A 26,106-nucleotide genomic window follows, 5' to 3' on the forward strand; every position below is an offset into this window, starting at 1 on the left:
TGAAAGGGCAACTGGACGGTTTCCACGTGTTCAGAAGACTTGTAACTGTCTTCAACATGTTGCACTTCCTTGAAATTCTCATTTCAATTAAACTAAACCACCCTTGTTTTCAGAAACAGTTAACTTGGATACAACATTGTCTTTTAAGATAAGGTACCTTCCCTGTGCGATGGCATTACCATCAACCACCAACAGATTTGTGGAGCTTTCCCACTGTAGGAAAGGGAATAATATCCATTTTTGTCATCCTCATCCAAATAAATGGTGGGCAATTGAGATACTCCTAAATAACAGCCACAAACATACATAACGAGAAAACAGAGTTATCATTTCAGGATAAGGTGCCAGTTGAAAGTTGAGTATGCTGGTGGAGAGCTGAAGTGGAAAACCCCTTTAGTCGTGGTTTGGCAACATTCATCTTCTAATCATCAATTCAACGTCCATGCCTGTAATCCAGCACCGTGCATCACTTCAATTCCACACATATACCCGTAGCAATGATGTTCATTGGATCCTTTGAATCATTTCATCATTACTGTAAGGCAGGAAATTAAGTAGCATAGTGGGGGTAGAGGGGTTCTACAGAGCTACATGTATCTCTGCTGATGTAAACGTTCCTAAAGTGACACCTCTTTAAGTTGCTTCTTTTGCAGGTGCCCGCCGCTGCCGTGCTGACTTAGGTCGAGGTCTGGGCGGAGTGGACTGCGCTTCTTGCTCAGTTTCGGACTCCGATGGCTCATGTTCCCCTTGCAGAGCAACTGTGTCTCCTATAAGCTCTCGGAGGAACTTAAATTTGGACAAGAACAGCTGCCAGACCACATACCAACCTGCAGAGATTGGGGGAAAAGATGCAGAAGAATTAGCCAATTGATTTCAAAAAGCAAACCCACATTTTCTATATAATTTAGAGTCTGCTGATTGTTAGTCAAAGATAGGCCAGCCCATGAATAATATATTTTTTTAATAGAGCAGAAAAATGTTCAGATTAATGACAAGTGATCATAAGGGGTGGTATACTTCACAGGCCAAATTATAAAATTGCTACATGCTATCCTCTTGGACGGCTGACCAAATGCATTTAAGAAGTAACGCTATGCTAATGCAAGAGGTTAGAATGACGGCAATGCAAACAAAATCACAATGCAAAATGTCCTTGCTGAGTACATTTTTGTTTCTGATCTCAAGCCATGGGATTGCTGAGCTAGCTGTACATTCTTCAGTAAAAGGCCTCCTTGATGCACCCTGAGAAGGGAATTACCCATGTGGGAGACAGCAAATACCACACAGCCTTAACCGCGCAATGCCTGAAATATGCATGTAATAGTGAGACTACATTTAGGGTTTTGAGATGGGAAGTGGTAAAAGGGAGGTTAGCATAATTTAAAGGTTTAGGGCTGGGTAGTGGTAAAAGAATATTAGAAGTAAATTTAAAAAATGCGTGGTAAAGGCAAGCGTAGTAAAGTCATACAACAACCCACATGCACTATGTAGGCTTTACTTCAGAATCCGCTTTTGCCTTAATAAGTCACACCATATTTCTTCTTTGTTTTAAAGGCGAACTCCAACAAGGCATTTTACCTTTACCCCACAGTTTTTAGCCCCAATAGCCTTTACCCGCTGTCTTTACTGCGCAGGCAAGTACAACACAGGTAAGTATGTGCAATAGGTTTTTACTATTTCCATGCATTCTTTAACCTGCAGTACTTTACTACAGAAGTATATACATTTTTTAAAGAACACATTTTTATACCATATTAAAAAAAGGGGGGGTTTAGGTGTGGGTAGAGGTAAATGGGGGTAAGGATAATTTTGTGGTTTGGGGTGGGCAGAGATAACAGGAATTAAGGGTGACTTTAAGGTTTAAGGGTTGGTAGAGGGAAAGTGAAGTAAGAGAAATTAAAAAAGGCGGTAGCTGAAACGTTGTAGTGAAAATATTTTTGTTCCTTGAGGAGTCCATCTGTTTGAGGCCTGTTTGAGGCATTTCTTTCTTGGATATGGATATATATCGGACTTTAAAAGATGCAATGTGGGCTAAAGGTATGCGTCGTAAAGCCCTGCATGGTATTACAATGTGTTGTTATGTCAATATTTTGTAATGCCCCTAAGTAGAGGCATGCAGAGTAAAGACCCGTGTTGTAAATTTGATATTCCTTCAGAAAACCCACCATTCAAACCTCACCTACCCTCCAAACATTTTTATAAAAATGTTTTTGACCTACACGTGGAAACATTAAGGTTGTAGCAAAGTTATTCCTCGGTCATCGTTGAAGAGAGGAAAGGGAGGGCACCAGACACCCTGCAGGTGACACATCACAATGTCAAAACAAGCATTGGCATAGCCAATAGGTCTCGCCTTTGGGACCTTATAAGTGTTTAGCCATGCAACAGTTGCATAACTAAATACTTATAAGGTCCCAAAGGCGAGACCTATTGGCTATGCCAAGCGGCTGTGTGGCCGCGAAAGTGATCGCGATCAAACATCAAAGCGAAAGTGAAAGTACTTGCGTCAAGCACGGCGGGCGCGCCCGCGCACATGCACTGTCTGGGCTTAACAAACATATCCCACATATGCCTTGCTTTCACTTATGTGCACACATACACAATGTACGCACAGACATGCACGCTTGACAGGGACACAGGATGTCAGTTCAATGGTCTAGGTGTCACCTGGAAGTGGAGCATTCACCAGAATAGAAATCATGGGACACACATATCTTGCTGACAGAAAAAAAGGTCTATTCAGGACTATCAATTTGCAAAACCGGTAAACTGCCACCACTGCTTCATGTTAACAACCCAGGGCATGGCCAGTAGTTCCGAGTCAGCAAAAGAGGGCATGCTTGTTGCACCCACCAATGTCATGGAGCTATATTACTATGGATAGGCCTAGGGCACAATGTGCATGGTAGATTTCACATGGGGTAAGTCAATCCAGGCAGGGGTACATGTCCGATGCCATGTAGTGGACATTTCCGTCCACACACAAACACGGTTTTCAGGATCTCCTTCCAATATCTTAGAACACCAAGTATAAATTTTCTGGTCTCCCTTTTTACCCATACGGCTTAAGCTTTCATGTCCGAATTATGTCAAAGCCCAGTATCTAGATGCACATGATTATGTAGATGAAAGATGCAGAACGCTGTGGCAAGACGTCTGCTGCATCTCCAGCCACCTTACCAGATCAGCCCACCACACTGCACCCAAACCATAGAAGAGCACAAGTTACCAGCACATTACTTTTACCTTGTACTAGACTACTGTAAATCAACAGGTATCTGCCAGACTGTCAACACTTCCAAATATTGGGGAACTGATGGGTATGCTAATCACTCAGCATAGATAAACCTGCCAACTTCTGCGCATATTCAAAACACAGTTTTGGCACTCACACAAGTAGCCTTTCTGATTCTACATGCATTCACTTATACGATTCAAACTGCGAGATTATGGTGTATCGGCCATACTAGTGGCTTCACTGTCCTATAGAAACAGCAGTGACAATTCTCTTCCCCACCAACTCCCAAAAGCCCATAATCAGGACTGGTTCTTGAAAATAAAGGTTGAGAACTTTACTCTACAACTCACTTCCAACACAAAATACCTAGGATTATTCCACAATCACTGCTACTTCAAGATCCACACAAGCTAAACCATTCACTCTGCCTGGTATAAAATGTTAACTATTGTGAAAAACACAGTCCAAATCCTGGCACAGCTAAAAAGGGGCAAGAGCCAACGCATCATATTTAAATAGTGATGGACTACTTGCTGTGATGGAATGCATACTGATGAAGTGCAGGCTGATGGTTCAGCAAAGTAATGCAACACCAAATTGAATCACAGAGTAGTAAAAATTGGTTTTAGTTAAACGTTTTGCATCAAAATAACTTTCTCCCATCATTTTCTTGTAAGGCCATGGCCACTGCTGACAAGCTTTGCAGGCATGCTGTGGGATTTATAATATCCTTCGTCCCTCATAGAGGTATACTGTTTAAGCTCCACAACCCAAGAAGAACATTTACCAACATTTCAATGAAAGACTACTCCCTAAAAAAATTTGAGGATTACCAAAGGTGGGATGCATAGACACTAACATGTGTGCAGTGCTTAACTTGTAAAAAAAAAAAAACAAGTGCCAGGGCTCTTTACGGGAGGCCTTTGCAGCTTGCACTACCCATTGTCACTTCCAGCGTTGCCAATGACAGTGCCTACACACCTATTAACTAGCACACTGTTAAAAGTGTGACAATTCAGACTATTCAAGGCCTCCAAAGCTATAAAAATTGCTTGGGCGCCAGGTATTAGTTGTTTTAATGCATACTGAATTAATAAATAATTGCTGCTCTGCTCATTTCTAAATTATACAAACAACGCCACCACGTGGCAGCTGTCATAAGTACCGGTGTTGAAAATTAAGTGCCGGTGGGCAAGCACGGGAACCACCAACTCAGATTAAGCACTGTGTATGTGACCGCAAACAAGGCCCCATGATGGTGTGCCTTAAGGTTCTTGTTATATTTAGATACTGCTTCCTTGTTCATAAATCAGTTTGTCAGTGCAGTTGTATTTAAATAATAAATTTAAGAGCTACACTCCTACAAGAATATTAAGATCCAAATGTCTACATTCACTAGTGGTAGCCACATTCAAAATAGTATTTCTAGGAAGGCGAACCTTTACAGTACAAACACTTTCAGTTGGAATGCCTTTCAAACTAATTTGAAAAAAACTGAAAGCCATGTTGAATGCTAACACCTTTCGTATACAATCTATTGTTTGGCTAAGCCTCATGATAGCTTTTGCAGGTCGGCTCTAAATGTATATAACTTCAGATATGTCATTTCTGTGTACATTCACTGATCGAGCTAAGTCATTCTACCCTAGCAGTCTCAAAAAGTAGCATTGACAAAGCCAAAAGGTCGTAACTTTTAAACCTATTGGATTTGCCAATGCTGGCCAAAACGAAAAGCTTTTTGCCAATTCTGTGCAGCATCGATGGGCCAAGGGAGGAAAAAAAACACAATCAAGTTGACTTGATCCAGCACATGCATCATGACGTATAGAATCACAGGTGTCTCCCTGTAAGAGTAAGCATATGGCATGACATGTCAACCATTTTTTTTTTTACTGTTCAAAGATACGAGACCCAATGGGGCAGGAGAGCAATAGAGGTGCTGAGGTAGTGAAGTAAAAAAAAAAAATGTAAAAACAAAAAAATGCCAGGAGGGGATGGGGAGCAATGGATACGCTGGGGGTGAAGTAGAGGAGGAAGCAACACGAAGTCAGTGGGACGAGTATATAAGAGGATAAATAGCACAAGGAGACAGCTAGAAAATGAATGCAATCTTGTGCAGTACTGAAAGAAAAAGGGCAATGTGGTCCCCTGAATGTGAGCAGTAAAAGAATAATCCATCCAATAAAAAGTATGGTAAAGAAGCTATGCTACAGAGGCGGGACAAACACAGGAAGGGGACGGGAAGCCATCAAATAAGAAGCCAACAAATGGTAAGCATGGGCTACCTCTAACCTCCCTTCAAGGTTTTGGTTTTGTACTCAAGAAATCTTTGAAAAACAGTGAGAGCTATAAGAGGAATATAGGTGAGATCTAACTATGAATGATTGCTTGTCAATTATATCTGTGTTTTATAAATTCCAATGGTTCATTTTTTTTTTCTCAAATCAATCTTTATTCAATCACAACCATTAAAGATAAAATTACAGAGCAAATACTTTTAGATAGAATATCATAAATGCGATAAAATTGAATAAAAAAACATTTAAACAATATACAATAAAATATATCGACAAAATATCAGTCGAGTTCGACTGTCTTGACCTAAAAGCTACCCGAAGAACAGAAGTTACAGCAAAAACAGTGTACTCATTTGACAAAAGTTGCAAATGCATGAGCAGCACGCGGGCTTGGGTAAAATTCTGATCTTTCAGGAGAGGTCCCAGATACGGCTTCCTAGGCAAGCTAAAATATTTAGATAAAAGCACAAAATGCATGGTGTCTTGTGGAGACCTACGCACGTAGCCATAGGGCCCTCTCATACTGCATTTAGCCCAGCCGGATAGAGTGGCCAAAAGATGGTGAAGCTGCTTAAACCTAAAACGGGCCACCAAAACCCTGTCTCTTTCACTAGTAAGAAGAACAAGCATTAAAAATGCAACAGGTCTCGCCTTTCATTAAGTAAAAGCCATTTGCTTTGCTATACAATACCATTAGCAAAGCAAATGACTTTACCTTGCATTTTCAATGCTTATTTCTTGTTGTAGTGGGAGTTACAGTACACCGTGGGGGTCAGCGGGGCACACAACTCCTGTTTGCTGCGAAGCATAAACAGAAACATGTAACGCAGGCAAAATAGTCAAAACCAGATGTCTCTCAGTGACGCGGCAGAGGCCAATATGGCGCAGGGTGTAGTGCTTGCAATGTTGAGACTAAGAGTCGACAACCCCACAACCCCACTGACACCCCAGTTCGTTCAAAAGCAAACTGCAATAATATGCTTGCCTATTAACCATTGCTTTATTTTTGTTATGAAAGCTCCAACATTTCCGAGGTATAAATCAATAACGTCTAAATTAATAACTGCTGTCTTTGTGGTTATACTATCTCAAAATTAATTTCAGCAATCTTATTCATACCTGCGCTTGTGGCTTCTGTGTCAGGGGAAGATCTCCAAAAGGTTTCTCTCCAACAAGTTAAAAAATTGAGGAAAGTACTTTACAAAACAGTCCAGGAAGTCGGACATGCATCCTATGAATGAAAAGCAGGCGCAGTGCTGGTCACCCACGCCCATACACAGAATCATTTCAGTTTGCACGGGCACATCACATATTTTATATTTTGTTCATGGAGAAACCTTCATCTAAATCGCAGCACTACTCCACTCCAATAGGCGATGCTGGATCTGTTGCCATGACCCAGCACATTAGTGACCTATGCTGTTTACAGATCCTATTTAATGTGACCGGGTTGACTGGGGAATAGTTTTGGCACGATTGCATGCCCTTTCATTCGTATGTGTACGCTAGAATAAGTCCTTTGTGTTTTCGTTAACACGTCCGTGTGTACATGACGAATTGTGATAACTATTAATAAAATAACGTTGCAGTAAATACGCATGGTAAAATGCACGCAGATATGTCTTTTGATGCCATTATGTATTTCGATGTCATTAAAATTGCATTACACTGAAAAGGAGTCCTTATTATAAGATTTAGGCAGGCACTCACTCACAATAAGGTCTTAAAAGATGAGAATCTATTCAGTCGATCATACAATGCAATTAAATGACTGACTGCTATCTAGAACCACAGTTATTCTCCATCAAGTATGTGGTAACATTTCGAAAAACTAGAAAATATGTGTGAATAATGGATTTTTGTGCACATGCGGCCAGTCCATGAAGTTTAGTTTTTTACTTGGGCGATTCACATTTCTTTTTTAAGGGTGCGGAGTGAAGCCCTTTTGGTACGTGTTGGTGACATTTCACAACTTCGCTTGATGTAAATATTTGTTTCCAGTCCCTGCCCTAGTGCTTCGCTCAAAAACTCTGAAACGGGGAACGCTTGTGAGTTAAGGTAATATTATTTATGAGCAGCCTGAATGGTTGGGTTCATTGGCATTCCCTCAACTTAAAAGACAGATCGACCGAGAGGCGAGAAAGAAGCAGCAAACACAAGCCCGCGAGTGGTGGGCGCAAGCCACAGCGAGGCATCTGTTTTGAATTATCGCACACACGTCTGGGCACAATAATTCAAAACTGATGGTGCCTGTACGGGTAACCGCAAGCAATAGGCCACAAGCACGAGCGTGTGGTGAGCTTTTTGAAGCCCCCTTACTATAGGTCTCGCCAGAGGAGCGCATGAGCGCTGCACTAGGCTCGACCTAAAAAGGTCACTCTCAATGCCCTGCACAGTTTTCAGCAATAAATGCCCCCCTCACGGCAGGCTTCTAAAGCTCAACGCTTTCAAATGAGAGAGGGCATACTTAAAGAACAGATTCCTTTACATTCCTAAGCTCACAAGAACTTAGAGTCATAGTAGGGAAAGATATCTGCCCTGCCTAACGTGGAAAAAGACGTCTTTACGTAAGAAATCCAGGGAATTTTATGCACATTGTTAAGTGACAATCAGACGATTTAGCTGAGCACACTCACTGGACCATATCTCCACCTAAGACAACAGACGCTTTACAGCAGAGTCAGCAATATACTGGACGCCAAGCTCTTCATGTACAGAAAAGGACAAAGTCCACTGGGGCACCCTCATGATCCGCCTTAAAAACTTGTTTTGTGCAAGCTGTATCTGGTGCCTCCATATAAAACCTTAGAGAGGTATTTCGAGTAATAAAGATTTATTAGCACACTAGTCAACCAGGAGCCCAGTCTCTGGGCATAACTAGCTATAGCCTCTATTGACGTATTCATATTGCACAGTATTCCCTCTACCAAAGGTTTTCAATTCAGTTTAACATCAAACAGCATTCCAAAGTGAGAGAAAACCGGGACCTTTTCCATGGTGTGGTTCCCAATCTTAAATGTTTTGGACCTAGTCGACTGAGGGCCAACTAGTACAATGTAAGATTTTGTGAAGTTGACTGTCCGGTCCAATCTGTCCATAAAAGAAACAAACCTGTCTATTAAAGCTTGAAAACCCACTGCGTTACGGCCATAAGCACCGCCTGATCTGCCTACAATAAGACTGTCAATGACTTTGCGCCTCCTCTAGCCATCAATATACAAGGTGAACAGGAAGGGCGCAAGTATGCCCTTGAAGAACACCGCTTACACAACTGAACTGTTCTGTACGGCCTGCCCCTTGTAAATATCTCACTGCTACTGTGGTGTGAGCGTGGAGGTTCTTTAATAGGATTACAATACCCGGGTCAGCGCCCAAAGAGGAGCACGTCCCAAAGCTTCTAACGATTTACCCTATCAAATGCAGACGTAAGATCCATGAATGCTAAAAACATTGAGCCAGGCTGGGTACAGTATATTTCTTAATTATTAGATAGAGGTTTAGACACTGATCAATCGTTGATTTGCTCGGACGAAAACCATACTGAGCCTCTGTTAATAGCTCATTTGTGTTTGTCCATAGCGACAATCTATCTAGTAAAACCCTAACAAGGACCTTAACGACTGCATCGATCAGAGAAATGGGGAGATTAACAAGGTGGGTTATCCTTGTCACCTTTTTTGAAAACCATTACTATAGTGGCAGAGGTCCAAGATGACGGGACACCCTCCCTTCATTTAAAACGAGGGTCAAAACTGGTCCCTAAACCTCTATATTGTCTCGAAAAAGTTCAGGTGGAATACAGTCAGGCCCTGGAGCCTTATAGCAGGACAGAGCCTGAATTCTCTGACAAACTTCCTCAAGGGAAAAAGAGACATTAGTTTTCCTCAAAGCCAGGTCTACCTCCACCTCTGTCCCTTCATGGAGTCCACAATTATGCACACCCTTAAAATGTTCTACCCATTGCTGTGCAGTGATATGATGACATAAAGCTGGCCCTATAGGCTCCAAAAAGCAAGGTCTATTTATGACCCGCCTAAAGAGCTCACTAACCCTCAACTCATTGCTTTGATAAGATCGTCCCAGGCCCTCTTCTGTAAGGTTTGCTTCGGTTTGAGTGCCCACTTATAGTGTATGCGACAACCAGCTATAAGTTCCTTGTCACGGAGAGACTGCTTAAGAGCTCACTTCCGATGGCAAAGGGCCCTTGAGCACTCGCTATCAAACCATTTAGGGTTATCTGGGCGACCCCTAACCCCGGGGACCGTTAGCAATCCTGAAACCCTCTGTGCGATTGTTACGAAAGAACATAAAATCTCTCTTCCCCAAGATTAGAGGGTCCAAACAGGTAATTATCTGCTGTTGGCATGCTGAAAAACGTGAATGGTTACCCTGGTCAGTTAGGGTGAGTGAGCCTGTCAATTTACAAGAGGTCCCCAACCAACACCTGGTCCCTCAGCTACCTGGGACAGGGGCTTATGACCGCTAAAAGGACTATGGATAATATTAAAGATCACAGAGGACAGGTTTAGGGGAGCTAAACAAAAATGAAATAGATTACAGTAGCACTACTCCTCCCTTTTAAATGTGGGCGGGAATTGCTCGCCTGATTAATTTATCAGCTTATCCAGGGAAATAAAACAAATTATGGGTAAAAAAAAATTATTGTTTAGAACCTTCAGGAGTATGTTCTGTGTGAAGACCCTCCATAATCATGCATCTTGATTAGATACGAGTAGGTGTTAGAGGGTTAAAACACAGGTGGCAGTAAAGTCCCCTGCTAAGACAAGCTTCTCCCGTTCACGGCCACCCCCTATAATGAATCAATAGGGCCACATATGGCTGCGAGATTTGAGGTCCCTTGCGCCCCCCTTTTTGAATTATAGTAATTAATCAGGACAAAGAAAATAGATCTCCCAACATGCACTTTAAGGCCCTGAAAACATGAGAATCCAACCTGAGATCTTTAATGGAGTCACAAAGCTGTGAAGCAACAAAGATGATTAGACTCCCCCACCCCACTTGCCTTCTCAAAAGCTGACTCCACTGCTGGGCAGAAAAAGGTTTTACACCCCTCCAAGAAAAAGTATTCTTAATTTCCCACGTTTCCTGCAGACATTTGATGTAATAAGACTTGACAAACGAAATCCACCTCTCATTTGAGATTTTTCGAATAAGCCTGCAATATTCCAAGAAACAAGCCTTAAATCCTTCTAGATGCCCGATACAGGGCCTGCTTGAGGAGTTGAGGGCCCTACTGGAAGAGAGGGAACCTAGGGGGAGTGCTTCCTTAGAGAAAGGTGGCTAGTGCATGATTGTGCAAGAGATAGATACATAATGTGCAAGAGATAGATACATAATGTTAGAGGGGGTCAAACTAGCATATTTTCCATAACTTGGATAGAAGTCCCTGGGAGAGTACTCTGAGACAGAGTCGCAGTAACACAATCAGGGAGTCAGTCTAGATCATTAAGATCCACAAGAGGAGCGAACCGATTTGGCTGTGCCAGCTGGAAAGCAGAAACATGGTCAACAACCCCAAAGCATCTAAGCTGGGTGGAGCTTGAAACAAAGGAAGGGGGTCTATAGAAGCAACCCAAAGGCAGATATTTAATGCTGTTATCCGAGGAAGGGGTCTGACCAGTCCCACTCAGAATGTTACATATAATTTCTGGGTATCTACATTTAACAATCACACAGTCTACCTCAATAGACTCCCATGAGGTCCCAATCCATGATACCCGCCAAGCCATCAGAATGTTCTTGTAATCCAAGATGTTGAATCTGGAGTATTTTACGAGTCAGTGGGATACCTTCGTAATCAGTTGACCAGTGGACTCCTGCTTATAAGTGGAGAGCACAGGGACACCAGTCAGAACCACAATATAGAGGTAACAAGCTGGGGAAAGATTAATCATGAGTAACAAAGATCTGTTAACGGGGTTGAAGGAAGTGAAATCCGCAGGGGCAGACATGGGGGGAGCGCAATATACAACAGGCAGGATCACGGTTAGAAGAAGAGATACCTTGATGCTGAGTGTCAGCAATCAAGCCCTCTTGGCCTGGGAAGGAAGGTGTACAAGTATGAGACAAGCTGGTCCTTAAGTTAACACTGGAGATAGCACCTATTTGGGTAACAGAGGGCATCAGGGGTGATGGATCATTGACAACAGGAGTCAGTTGTTTCTCAAATCTGCTTAACATTTCCCCAATGCTTAGATGAAAATTCAACACATCAGCCTTCCTATTTATCATTTACTGATGCAACACCTAACACGACAATGTAGACAAAAAAAATTGGACTATGTGCTGGTCAGTACCACACCCATAAGTGTGAAAGAATGGGCACCAGTGTTCTTTTTATTTTTTACATTTCAAAACAGACTTGCTTGCCTCCGACACATACACAGTTCAAGAAAATATATTTATGGCATACGGAGCATTTGATGAACTGCATGACATTTATTTCACTAACACTGGGCTTTTCCTATAGGAGGTTCAAAGGAATACACAGGCTAATTAAAAAGTGATCTGTTTAGCCACGAAGGGCCGGTGTAGTTGATTTAAGTACTAGTGTTACGTGCAATCTTTTACATTCACTTTCAGGACCAAGGATCAAAGTATTTGGGAAAGCAGAGTTACATGCTATTAGCATAATCAAGCTCTGCAATAGACAGGGCTAAAACATTGTGATTAAGGGCCATCTACAGCCCAACGTTCAATCAAAGAGAAATTCAAAAATACTTGCAGAAATAGAATCTTTCGCTGCAGACAGCCACTCTTGCTGAGCATCTCGTCTTACAAGAAGATGGACACGGTGTTACCTCCCAACTTCCTGGGACATTTCAGCAGCTAAATTATAGCATTCCCTCCCAGCAAAGCCTCAAAAAAAATCTGGAAGACTGGGAATTCAGGACGTCACTACAGACCGGACTCTTTCCTAAACAGACGAACCAGACCTATGCAAGGAGGGTGTGATCACAGATGTCGCAGGAGCATTCCCAGCTGAAAAGCAGAACCATATCTTCCTCACTTGGTTAGGACGCACGATGGCCTGCACAACTATATCTCACTCTACTCCACTTGATTCCATGCATAAAAGAAGCAACACAAGAAATGGAAGCCCTACTAAGTGTACACAATAGCAAGACTCCCCACAGACACTACACTCACCATTTAAATTCTTCGAAAACTACATTACAATTTAAAGATTTAACGTTCCATTCTGCACTCTATTTGTTCAATTACGTGCTCAAGCACACAATACATGACAATCAATATTCTTTTTCCTTCTCAACTTCAACTGGTTAGCACTCAAGAAATTCCCCTGATTCTAACTAAAATAAAATCTAGGGAGTTTCTTAAAGAACCTGAATCCCCCTGGCCTTTAAGACGACAATCCACTCTTTTTGCACCCATTCTTCATTACCCTATCTAAGTTTCCCATGGTTATGGATTATTGAAAGACCACCTAATAAGCCCTCTCATTAAGAAATTAGCTTGTTTCCTTTGGATGTACTGAACTTGCTTCCAATACCCTTCTTACCAAAATTAGCTGAGCTGCTCAGTGTAGTTCAACAACTTCAAACCTTTAAGGACTTTAATGGGGTTTTTCGGTCCATCCAATCATCTCATGGACCTGAATCAGCTATACTAGGGTACTTGGATGGAATGCTTACATTTATCGATGAGGGTGTGGCGTCCCTGTTACTGATGCTGGATCTATATGCAGCCTTTGACAACGTGGCCCATGACATTTTCTTGGGAGCACCAGGCCCCCACAGAAAGGTCCCCAGCAAACTCCATCAAATGGTTCCATTCTCTCCTGGATGACAGGCACCAGCATGCTGAAATTAGACATTTTTGTTCCAAATCTTGTACACCAATTCAGGGTTACTCAAGGGTCAGCATTCTCCCCGGCACTGTTTAACATTTATGCACATCCACTGATTAATCTTGCTAAGGATCATAGCGCTTCCATTAAAGCTTATGCAGATGACTGTTAGATCTAAAGCAGGCTCTCATAGGGCATCCATTTAATGCAACCTACTGTTGATGTTCCACTCCTGCTAGGGGAGATACAGATACATTTCTTTAGCTGAACCAAGTTAAGACATAGCTGATAACTTCTGGAGTCAAGGGATGGCCGCCTCCGACACCCCTAATGCTTTCTGCATAAACTTGGCAGGTAGACAAAGTAAAAAATCTAGGGTTTCTGTTCGACACAGAGGTCACTCTTTTTTTATAACCCTTCTTATTGTATTTTCTGTCGAACTAATGCATATCATACAGTATGAAAATTAATTAACATTGAAGCTCACACTCTGAGATATCCTAGCTTTGAACAGCGAATCCTAGATATAGTTGTAAAATGTATGCAGCCCATTAATATCCCCTATCCGCATCAGACTCCCTACCTGGGAGTCACTTCCAACACCTAATGCATCATGTTCCACCGTGGTGAACATCTTTTTTTGTGTATTTCTGCAGGCCATCCTACCCCACAAATCCCCTTTAAGCAGCAGTGCAAAAGTCCATCACTCTAGCCCTCTGGAACATTGGCAGGACATCTGAGGATCTCCAATGCCAGACAATCTCCCTTTTTTGCAATTATCAAACCCAGTGCAACCAATTTTTTTTTACCTGTCCAGTTCCACTCCCATCTGACATTATTTCCTGTGTTGCCAGCTGGGGAGTAGATGTAAGGTGGGATCTAACCACCCAGGCCAATGTTGCATCTATTCCAGTCCAGCAACAAAATATCACCGGGCATTCCCAGCCAATATGGATAAAGATACCCATGTCTCTTCGACATCTAGTGCAGGTTGGTTCAGGACTTCTTCGCAGCTTGTATAGGCATGCTGACATGAAGTAGACTCTGTGAAAATATTTTAATTGAATGAGGCTAAGCCTCACCAGTATCATTGGCTCCCTGGCTGCCAGTCCACCTCTTTTAGGGGGCCCACATTCCCTTCCCACCAGTACGAGAGTCTGCATTGGGTTTGGCAGATACACAACAAACAGCCTACATAAGCAAGAGATGACCTTCTTCCCCTGCCTTTTTAACAACATTTTGCATCCAGTGGATTAAAATCTGGGCCATTCTGTATGTGCACTATCGATTCCTCCATTGCATGTTTGACCTGGACATATTGAAAATATTGTGCTTTAGGACGATCGAACACCTTCTGCAATTGATGAAAGGATGTCTCTCAAATAACACCTATTCTGGATACCCAGTAACGTCCCATCCAAAGAATCTACTCAACAGAGACACCTTCGGCACTCATGTGCCCTGCCTTAGAGGTGTAGCTTTCATAAGCCTTTTATGCCATTTAATATAAAGTGCCCAATGCCAGTAGTCAAGCATGATTCTGGTAACTTTGGAGACGGCCCTGTTCACAAAATAGCTATGTAATGTGGTTTTGTAGAGCACTGAATGTCACCAGTGAGAATATCCAGGCGCTGAGTAGGTGTGTAGGCTTGTGGTGAGGCTAGGCCAGTGTACAGGCAGTCTCGATGGTTCCGCAAAAAGACTAATTGAAAAGCCAGGTCTCCAGCTTCTTGTGGAATTCAAGAAGTGAGCAGGAGGTCATAATGTGTTGTGGGATATCATTTTGAAAGAAGCAGAAGTATTCCTGCAGTTGTTGCCTTTAGCTGCATTGTGGAGTCTGCCCCATCTGCATAGCACCATTCATTTATGGGCAAAAGCTGGGAAGCTTGATGGTAGCTTCTAATGTCTGCCAATCCTAGACCCCCTATCATAAGGTGATTGCATGCAGTTACTAAAGGCTACCTTCAGTGTTTTCTCAGTCCATATATAATTAGTAATGGCAGCTTGCAAGGAGGTGAAGAAATCACTCTGGAGGAGTCTTTCTCAAGCACCAGCACAATCCTTGTTAGGGTGAACCATAGAAAGTCACTAAATTTACCTCTTCTTAACCCCCTGGTAGTTTGGCACAAAAGCAGTCAGCCTTAAATCAGAGGCAATGCGTTAAGTAGTTATGCAGCATTTCATACAGTAATATATTGAAAACACAAGTAAAATCCTACATTAATTTAGAAAATACAGTATATTTTAGTAAATTATTTGAAACCAAAATGACAACCATCCAATCAGTAGAGCTGGATTTACCCTTTTTTTAAAGTGAAAAATACCACCTAAAAGACTAAAGCTCTAACCATGTACATCTAGTAGTGCAAGACCGGGGCAAAGCCGAAAGTTAGGACCGATCACGAGGGAGCAAGGTTCTGATACACAAAGTGGATTGGACTCAGTCTCCGCTTACCTTCGGAAGAAATTTCGGAAAAATTGTCTAAGGACAGTTCAGCGGGGCAAGGCAGCCACCGGTGTCCAAAGAGGAGGCGTGGTCATCGGGGAGCCGCAGGAAAAAGCTGTGGTGAAGATTTCTATGTTCGGACTAAGTCTCTTTTTTGGAAGTCGAAATCTCCAGCAGGGCAAAGCTGCAGGCTGCAGCTGACAAAGGCTCTATGAGGCCAGCAACTCTTCTGGACAGGAGCCGCTGAACAGGATTTCTTGCGGCAGAGAAAAATTTAGCAAGAGCTACAGTGAAGTCAGGGTGACCGGTGATGCACCTTCGGCAGACCAGCAAGCAAGTAGGTCCTGGTCTCCTTTCTGACTTTTTCTAAGTTCCAAGGTTTGGATTTGGGCTATCTGGGCACCTTCAGTACCACGTCCAAGAGTCCAGGACTGGAGGGGCACCACCTGGAGGGCCAGGACTCACTCAGGCTGGCTCCACATACAGGTTCAAGGTGGTTGGCGCCTTTTCTGTCCCTGAGGCTATGATCAGGAGACCAGTCAACTAGCCCTTGGAGTCACTCTGGAAGTCTCGGGTTCAAGCAGAGAAACATGCCTCAAGCAGCAGGGCTCTCCTTCAAAGGCACAGGACAGGCTTCATGCAGCAGGGAAGTTCTCTGAAGTACTTTGCAGGCCACAGGTAGAAGGGCAGTCCTCTGAGAGTCCTCCACATGTCCAGAAGTGAACCGAAAAGTTGGTCTGATGGTCCTAGTTGTATACGTAGGGCCAGCTTTGAAGTGGAAGAAACTTTTGGAGTTCTTCCCCACCCCCCACAGAAGTGTCTGGAATAATTGCAGGATGTCTAGAGTCACAAAAGAATAATAGTGTGAGGTTCTTTTTATCTGAGCTGAGGCAGTGTCTTTGAAGTACAAATGGGGCTGTGCACAGCTCTAGCTCCCATCCTGTCAACGCCTGGTCCCCCCTATTGTATGGCTGTCAGGGAGGAATACACAAAGGCCAACTGTACCTAGTCATATGACCCAGACACAGGCTGCAGGCACCAAATACTTAAGGACAAGAAAATACCAACTTTCTAATAGAGGCTATTTAGAATTGTGCCTTAAAACCTGACTAAAGATGATTTAAAATTGCAATTCGTTAGACACCAAACATGAGATTCCCATCTGTTCCCAAACAAAAGTTATCAATTATTAAATCCAATAAGGTATCCCACAGGTAGGCCTCTCAGTAGTAAAAAAACGAATTGGTAAATGTTTCACTACCAGGACATGCAAAACTTAAAAGTACATTCCCAACTTTTTAAATGCACTGCACCGTGCCCTATAAGGTGTTTAGGGAAGACCTTAGGGGTGAAATATGTATTCAAAAGGGGTTTTTAGGCCTGGCAAGGAGTTTATTTTGCAGGGTTGAGTTAACAGTTTGACAATTCACACACAGGCTGCAATGGCAGGCCCAAGACATGTTTTAAAGAGTTACTTTAGTGGGCGACAGAATAACTGCTGCAGACCCATTAGTAGAATGTCATTTACTAGCCCTGGTTATATGGTATACCACTTTACTAAAGACTTATGAGTAAATGTAATATGCCAATTGGGTGGAAGCCAATTTTACTATGTTTTAGAGAGTGAGCACAACCATTTTAATTAACACTGGTAGCAGTGGCCAATAACACTTTTTAGCTTGCACCCATAATTTAGTTTTCAGCGCTTGGATAGCTATTTCAAATCTGCAAAGCACTGGTTGGTGAGAAATTGAGAGGCCTTCTTCTCTAGCTCCATCATTGCACGTTCAAGAGCTGTTACTTCCATCCGCTTTCCTATCTTTTTTTGTCTTTTGTAGGAGATAATGTACCCCCGGATGACTGCCTTAAGAGACTCCTACAGAATGATCTCAGATAGGACTGAGCCTTATTTCTAAAAATTGTTCAATAGCTTCACGAGTTGCCACTAGAAAATCTACCTCCAACAGGAGCCAAGTAGTCAAACTCCAGTTTACCCAGCTTCCCAATTCACCCCAGCACTATACCCCATATAGAATACAATGATCAGTTCGACAGTGGATGATAAGTATCTCGGGAGGATTCTCGAGTTTGTGACCTGAAGTAATCCAGCTGGGACAAGGATGTAGTCTAATCTGGATTGAGGGAGCTGCTTATATGAGGAAAAAGTGTATATGCAGTCATGACGGTGCATGATTCTCCTGACATCACATAAGCCCATCGATTGTGCCCAGCTCCTGACACCCATTTTTCTAGACTCCAGACTAAAATCCATAACAGAATTAAAGTCCCCAACTTATATCAATGTGCTTGGGGGAACTTTTGTAGGAGCGCTAGAGTCTTCTGGACTGTACCATCGATCAGCGTACGTTCACTGTACTGACAGGGTGGGATATGTACCCTCCATATGTACCTTTCCCATGATTAGCATCCAGTAACCCAGAGGATTGTGAAAAACCTCTTTAAATCAAAGGGGAAAGAGCAATGAAGCAGGATTACCGCCAACCTGGAGACCATGGTATATCCGGGGGGTGGAAGACCCTGAAATAGTCATGTCTGCCCAGAAACTGACAGTTTGTGCCCTAGAGATGCATTTCTTGTAGCAACAATACAACTGGGGCCCCATTTCCTGGCCTGCAAAATAACTGACCCCCCGTAATCTTAGCTAACCCATTCACATTTCAAGAGACCATTCTGTATAGGGCTTGAGGTACCTCCATCCCAATACATGCAGAGAAAGAACATTGAGGCACATCTCCGAGCAAAACCATTTGAGCTGCATATCAACAAGATAACAGAACCCCAAAAGTCCCTCACCCACCCCAGCCCACACTTTGAGAAATTAATGATTTGTTGGCCATTAAACAAGGACTAGCAAGTTATCTAAGGTTTGGTTTTCGATAGTTTCATTTGCGGAGCATAAAGTACTAAGACCAAATTGTGGACAGGCAGCAAGCTGTAATGGTAGCCTAAGTTCAAAACGCCACTCCACCGCAACCCTCTGCCAATCAGTGTTATCTGAAAACGTCAGAGTGACCAAAAAACATCTGGGCTGACGACCAGCACGAGGATTACAAGCAGTACGGTAAAGGTCACTGGGAGCACCCTCACGTTGTCATCCTATTTGCCTATTCCAGTCACTCGCCTCCGACTAGGATGCTCCATCCATTTTGTTTGTTAATCTAGGTTTCTGCCTCGGCCGGCGGCATTTCCTCCTCCACATACTCAGACCAACCGACCTGGTTTGGTCCCCCTGGTCCCTGTCTCCATTTCGGTCAGTCAGTGAATTCTTCTGCTTCAGTAAATTCTTACTTATGCATTCCCCAACCTGGATGTCTAGGGTGGGTGTTCTGACAAAAATCCCCCATTGGATGATCTAAATCCCCATTACTTAAAGATAAGGTATGTAGGTCACTGCCTTGGTCACAGGTTGCAAAAGAAACACAGATGATGGACGGAATGCAGAGCAAATCAAACATTTGTCCCCAGTCAAGAAATCTGGGTTAAATACATTGTTCTTTTGCTCACCATGCCACCCTAGTTTAGACCCAGCCATATGCAAATCAGGCTTGACCCTGTTCCTCATGGGAACAGTCCAGCTGGAACTGCCAAGCCAGACCCTCCCTGTACCAGAAACAAGTACCCGGATACCAGTTTTGGGTTCCCAGCCGTCCTCGCACATGGCACTGGAAATCCCTCTGGTGGGTCCAAAATCCACAGCTAGGCACATTGCGAATAAGGGTCAGTTTTCACTAGAAAGATGTGATACGTCCATGTTGCGTTTCGGGTCATTTCCTGTCGCAGGCACTAGGCCTTCCCACACAAGTGAGGTACCATTTTTATCTGGAGTCTTAAGGGAACACGGAATTGTAGAGCAACTGTTATTACCTATTGACTTACCTGGAAGTAGGATGAAAGCCCAAAAAGTAGCAAAAATAGGGTATGTCCCAGTAAAATGCCAAAACTGTGTAAAAAAATGTGGTTTTTCCGACAAAAGTCTGTCTGTCCCTGAAAGCTGGGAAGCTGGTGATTTCAGCACCACCAACCCGTCGTTGATACCATTTGCAGGGGGGAAAAACAGACCCTTTCTTCTGCAGCACTTTTTTCGCATTTTTTCCAAACAAAATGTAGCTGTATTTTGGCTAATTTCTGGGTCCTCTCCAGGGGAATCCACAAACCCTGGGTACCTCTCAAATCCCCATGATGTTGGAAGAAAAGGACGCAAATTTGGCATGCATACCGTATGTGGACAAAAAGTTACAGGGGCCTAAGCGCGGACTACCACAAATAGCACGGGGGGGGTGCGAGGCCTAGCGAAAGGGTTAATGGGCAACTGTGTTATTAGTCTCAATAAACAGTACAGCTGATCTTTATTGTTCTGGCCTTAAAAGTAACTTTAGCCTTTTATCATCTTCTGTGTTTTCTTTACGCTGTGCTTTCAAAAGCCTGTCATTTGTTCATTTCACAAACCATGTTGTTCTATTTCTCAACTGAATCAAACAAATAAAATCTATAAATCCATCAACGTACTGCCTGTATGTACATTGTGTTTCCAAGCACATTCAATGCACAATATTTGCAGAAGAACGTCACTAAGAGTAGACTATTGTTCATTGTGCCAAAGCTCGATAGTAGTAATGCAAAAGTTTTATTTTCTACCTGCCTCTTGTCCAAGAATGAGTTTACTCCATTATCTAATAACCATGGATCATCAGGATTATAGGAGCCATTGGGAAATATATACAGCGGAGTATGGAAGTAGTTTATGGAATAATGCACAAAAATAAATACCAGAAATAAACAGCATTCTTATTCTTCCACAATTCCCATGCTTTGCTCAATATATAATAACTTAATAAAAGGCAGTTTGAGCTGCTTGTTCTGCAGAATGTAATCGCCACATTGCATGTCTGCCCTACACACACGCTCTTCCACAATACCTGCTTGCACAAGTCATGCAGCATTTCCACCTAAATAGCATTACAGAGGAAAATTGGCACAAACCACTATAAGGGAATACACTGCCATAGTTTTGAAGGCGAGTATGAATGCAATTCGGAGGATCTCCTCCCAGATAAGGAACTCTCATTAGCTGTTCCACTATCCAGGCAAATTTGCAAAGCTCTTCCTCTCCAGGACATAATATTTCTACTGTGCTAGTGAAAAACAGGTATGGTCCATAGGTCTTATGTTAACTAATTCTGAAGAACAGCCACATATAGATTAAAAGTTTAATATCACTTGTAGCCATGGCCTCAAAACGTGATGGAAACAGCATGGGCAGAAGAAAATAAAACTTCTCCTGTAGATATGTACCCCTCAAACAGTGTGTCAGGTGCTCTCCCAGTCAATAGGGGGAGTAAGAAAACCTGATCTAATGAAGGAACAAATACAAATATTTATGTAGGTAACTAGACATCTCAAAGGGCCAGGTGGATTATAGTGTGGGCCGTGTGTTAAGTGATTGTGGAGTGAGAAATAAGAGAGGACAATTGTGTTTTCAGAGGCCATAGAATTACTGATGCAATTGTTTAAGCCACAAAACTGATAGTACATGGCTCGAGAGTTTGGGTAACAGGCAAGAAAATCTGCAACACCTAAACTGGATCATAGACAGTTAGCCGGCAAACGACTGCAAAGTCTCAGACACACGAGGATCTCATCTCAGTGTACACACTAGTATCTCAGTGTTTGTAGGATGCCTTGATACATAGGCCTGCCCATAGTACCACTTCTCAACAAACCAGAGATATCAGGAAGTAGGAGAGCCCTTCACTTTCAACAAGTGAAGGATCCACCTTGCATCAGAAGGATAATGATGAGGAGGATGATGTTGATGCAGCATCCTAAAGCCTGCAATAAATATGCTTTAATACAAGGATGGCTTAACCCCAGGTTCGGTGGTAGTAGAGCTGCACCTGTTGTTAACCACCTTAATACCAGGCTGTGGTAGAATTCTAAAACTCTGAATTATAGGGCGAAAAATCTTAACACATGGGAATGGCTACATCTGCAATTTCATCACATCAAAGTATATGTATGAAAGTAAGATACTCAACGCACCCAAAGTCTGCAGATTCCCTCTTCACGCATTTCTTCAAACAGCATTAAAAACAATTAAATAATGGGCATGTGAAGGTAACTGAATGTTCTAAGAAGAGTAACTTGTGTAACTCCTAAATAAGCAATGATACTCATATTGTGACAAGATCGCAAGTGACCAATGAGTAAAATATTCCTATGATAAAATATTCTTCACATAATTTTCACAAAACAAAACTTTCAAAATCTTATTGAACTTAAGTGGCCGAAAGGAATTTCATACTCCATTCCATCAATAGCTCTGAAACTATGGATAAAAAAAGCATAGTACATGTGAATTTATATTAATCATGCAAAAAAGATTCAGGTAAGGTGACACTTCAGGTATGTTTATTATATTTATAGAACATATATTTAACAAAGGGTGAAAAAAAGTAAAATCATATCCAGAATGGCTCAGATGAAAGGGAGCACCTGAGAAGGACAGGGGTGTGACTTTGGCATGTTGACAGAGAACCCTAATGTTATGCAGAGTCTGCCATGACGACTAGTTGTTAAAAGCATGCTAGCCCCTGGCAGACTCTTCATAACATTAGGGTTCTCTATCAACATGCCAAAGTCACACCTTACTCCTTCTCAGGTGCTCCAAGTGTGTACTGCATCCACTACCATCACTTTCATTAAACACCAGAGGGGCACTGGTGAGGCCGAAAGGGAACTCTACACACTGAAAATGCTCTTGGCCCATTGTAAAGCGCAGGTATCACCTCTGGGCCTGCAGGACAGGGATATAAAAGTAAGTGTTCTGCTGATCTACATCCACCATCTAGTCTCAACAGTCTAAAGGAGAGAGGACTTGTGATAGTGTGAGCATCTTAAATTAGTCCTTCCAAAGGAAGGCATTTAGAGGACGGAGACCTAAAATAAGAAAATAGGCCTCCATCCTTTTTCAGCAACAGGACGTAGCAGGAGTCACACTGGCTCCTACTTCCTAAACAGTCTGTTGTACCCAAACCTGAGTGAATTACAAATTTAGATGTGTCACCACCATACTGGATAGCATGGGTAAGAAACACCCGGAGGTCACCCGGAACTGCCGGTTTAGACTTTCCACTGTGTCACATAAAGCATGTGAGTAGCAGCCTAGGGAACAGCCAGAGTTCCAGGATCACAGTGTAAGACTCATGGAGGAAAATATGCCTAACGACTCTATTCTCTTTGATTCACGATCAGGAGGGGCTGTGGCGAAGGTGATGGAAGTAACCTTACTGGTGGACGCTTGCACCAATGAGCTCTCTAGTGCAGGATATTGTGGAAGAAAGTCATGATCGCCTGGTCTAAGTCGCCAAATGACCTGCCTATCGCTGGGGGTCCCAAAAATGGTTTGGCCTAAATTCGCTAAGGGGTGTCTGTAGGCACTCATTAAATGGTAATAGAAGTCCTGTAGGCACTTGATCAGGCTGAAGGACCTCAGGCAGAACATTAGTCTTCAACACTGTAGTAGGTAGCCATAGGTCTAGTATTTCCACCAAACTCCACATAACAGCATAGGAGGAGCTTTTCTTGGTGGCAGGGCCAAGAGGAGAAACAAGGCCAGTATCTGGAGCACTATCCAGGGCACTGATATCCCATAGTTCTGTATTATATTGGGCAACAAAATAGTTCCCTTCATCATAATTGCCAATGTCCGAGTCAGCGCTGAAAAGGTTGCCTAAAGTGTAAACCCTATAACATGGCAAGGGCAAAGTATCTGAATCGGAAGATTTCCTGCCAGCGTTGCTCAGGTGGGAGTTGAGTGCAGCCTTGGTCAAGGTGGATTATGCTCGAGTCAGAAAGCACAATCGACTGCAAATCTTCCTCCAGTATCGATACGATGTGAACTGACACAGTGGGTAGCGCCAAAACCAAAGTCCATTCCAGAGCTGGTATGGAACCTAAGCTGGGTTCGAGGGGTACAGAGGGTGGACCTGCCAGTAGATGTCTGACTGAATGCCCCTTCTGATCCTTGGGGCCTGAAGGCGCACAGCAGGTAGTCGGTAAAGTTCCAAAAATGCACAGCATGGCCTCCACTTAGTGTGATGTAGCTAACGGACCTACATAGTCGGGATGCATTGGGACTAGAATCAGAAATGGCTCCGATCGAAATTTGGGAGCGTGACTGGGTGGCAAACTGGCGCCCTAGTGTACTCTCTGGAGTTCTGAGAGTGGAACAAAGTGGCCGATGCTCGCTTTAATTTCTTGTGCATCATCTTGATCTTCGACTTACCTGAAGACTTTGGCTGCGACAATAATCTGCCAATGCAATGAATTTGGAAGAGGGACTAGGACTTTTCTTGTGAATTCGACCAGTCACAGCAGGGTGTCTTCTGATGTTTGGTAACATTGCGAGCCTTTATGGCATTCGGATTCACCTGGGCACAGTCATCACAGGCCTTGGAATCGTGCTTCAACCCCAGGCACTATAGGCCTATTTCGTGAGAGTCTGTCACAGATATCTGTTTGCAACAATCTCTCCATGGCTTCAACACTGTCTTGGGAGGTAACATTTCCCCTCACACCCTGCTAAAATTTTGAGAAAGGGTCCAGGAATCTCCAAGGAGTACCTCAGGGTCCATGTCTTAAAGTGCAGAAATAAAGGCAATTACATCAGTGCACATGGATGACGCTCACATGTGGCTCTACTTGTCACCTCTGGAGAGGAACAACGTCAAAGTGGAGCTGCCTGACGTCTCCTATTGGTGCACAGGAGTCCTGCTATCTATTTTCCAGATCCAGTCTGACACCTGGGAAATATCCACAAGGCGAGGAATCTGCAGTTCGAAGTATATATCAGAAAGTATATACACTAAAAATGAGGTGGTCCTCGGTTTCCCACCATGAGAGCCATGCACCAATCGAAATCTTGCACACTATTCACTTCTGAAAAACATATGACTTAGAAAATCCATGTTTGTATACATTGACATCGTAAGGCTTCTGTATGCATTATGCACTTTGAGGACAGAAACACTAAAAATATCACCATTTAGACAAATAGGTGTTGGAGTGATGTTTTTACAGGGGCAGGATACCAGTATAAAATGCTACTGGTGCCAGTGTTGTCGGAGACTTGAGGCAAAAAGCATGCACAAGTTAGGTTTGGTTTCCCTTACCACGCCAAATTTGAGCAGTCGCAAAACAACAAACAACGCCACTGTTTGAGGATCACCACCAATGTGTGAACTTACCCTTAAGGGAAAATTTTCACTACACTTGGCGGACCATATCAGAGAAGACATTACTGGGTGAGGACTGGACTATAGTACAATCCTCATGATTTGTCCCTCTTACGCCAGGAAATGTGATGGGAAACGGTAGTGGAGATTAAAGACCTAGGGTGAAGGAGGATTGCAGATGGTTTGAAAATGTTTGAGCAAACATTTTCATCACAATTTCTGTTCTCCGTGAATAATTCCTAAGTGGATTGAGTATTTGCACAGACGTAGCCATCTTGATGCCCAAATTCTCAAGCTATAGCTCACTTAAGGAGCCCAATGAGGGAGAAACATGCCTGGGGTACTTTGCAGTCTGCACGCACAGCCAACAGACCAGAATACATCTTTTAGGTGACAATGAACTGATTTCTAAGCCTCTTCATGATTCTCCAAACTATGAAGTTTACCTGGGAATGAAAAAAAACTAAATGGAGACACGCTTTGTCCCATGATAAGGAAATGGTGAGCAGATACACGTGACCACTATGTAAGTTAATTATAAAACATGAGACCGTACAATCCCTTTATAAAAGCTTGTCTCCAATTATCTTATAGGCGAGTTGAGATCTCTCTAAAGAGGTGGCGTGGCTGCTTAAACGTTAAAAGTTATTAAACGTAAAACTTTATTCCAGTCGAGTGTTGACATCCTAATGTATGTTACTACAGCCAGCAACTGAAATTAAAATCAAGATAGAGTGAAAGTACAGCTGGAGTTTAAACAGGAGCTGGCTGTTCAGTCTTTGGGTCTTTTTTTCACTTAAAAGAAAAATTGCTCAGTAGAAAGTAGATATTTGCGGCAACGTGTTTTTTTTCTGGTTATATGTCATTATAGGAAAGACAGATTCTCGGCATGCTGCTATACAATCTGCGAAACATCATTTTTAACCTGGATTATAGTAAACTGATAATATTTTTGCAAAAATTACTAACTTTTTGGGTGTGCTTAATTTCACGGTACAGATTCTGCTTTTATTCTTTTTTTCTGCTATTAACTTGAAAGA

At 42.8% G+C, this 26,106-nt stretch overlaps 1 protein-coding gene across 1 annotated transcript in view; it reads right to left on the reverse strand.

Moving 5' to 3' along the window:
- Nucleotides 1–483: 483 nt before the first annotated feature.
- The window catches only part of SMIM13 (small integral membrane protein 13), a 74,714-nt gene continuing 49,091 nt past the window's right edge, over nt 484–26,106 (reverse strand). The window contains exon 2 of the mRNA XM_085606970.1: nt 484–827. Coding sequence (XP_085463096.1) covers nt 634–827 — 194 coding nt within the window. The 3' untranslated portion in view covers nt 484–633. The remainder of the gene's footprint in view (nt 828–26,106) is intronic.

Source organism: Triturus cristatus, chromosome 5_2 (assembly GCF_964204655.1).
Source record: "Triturus cristatus chromosome 5_2, aTriCri1.1, whole genome shotgun sequence".
NCBI classification, from domain to species: domain Eukaryota; kingdom Metazoa; phylum Chordata; class Amphibia; order Caudata; family Salamandridae; genus Triturus; species Triturus cristatus.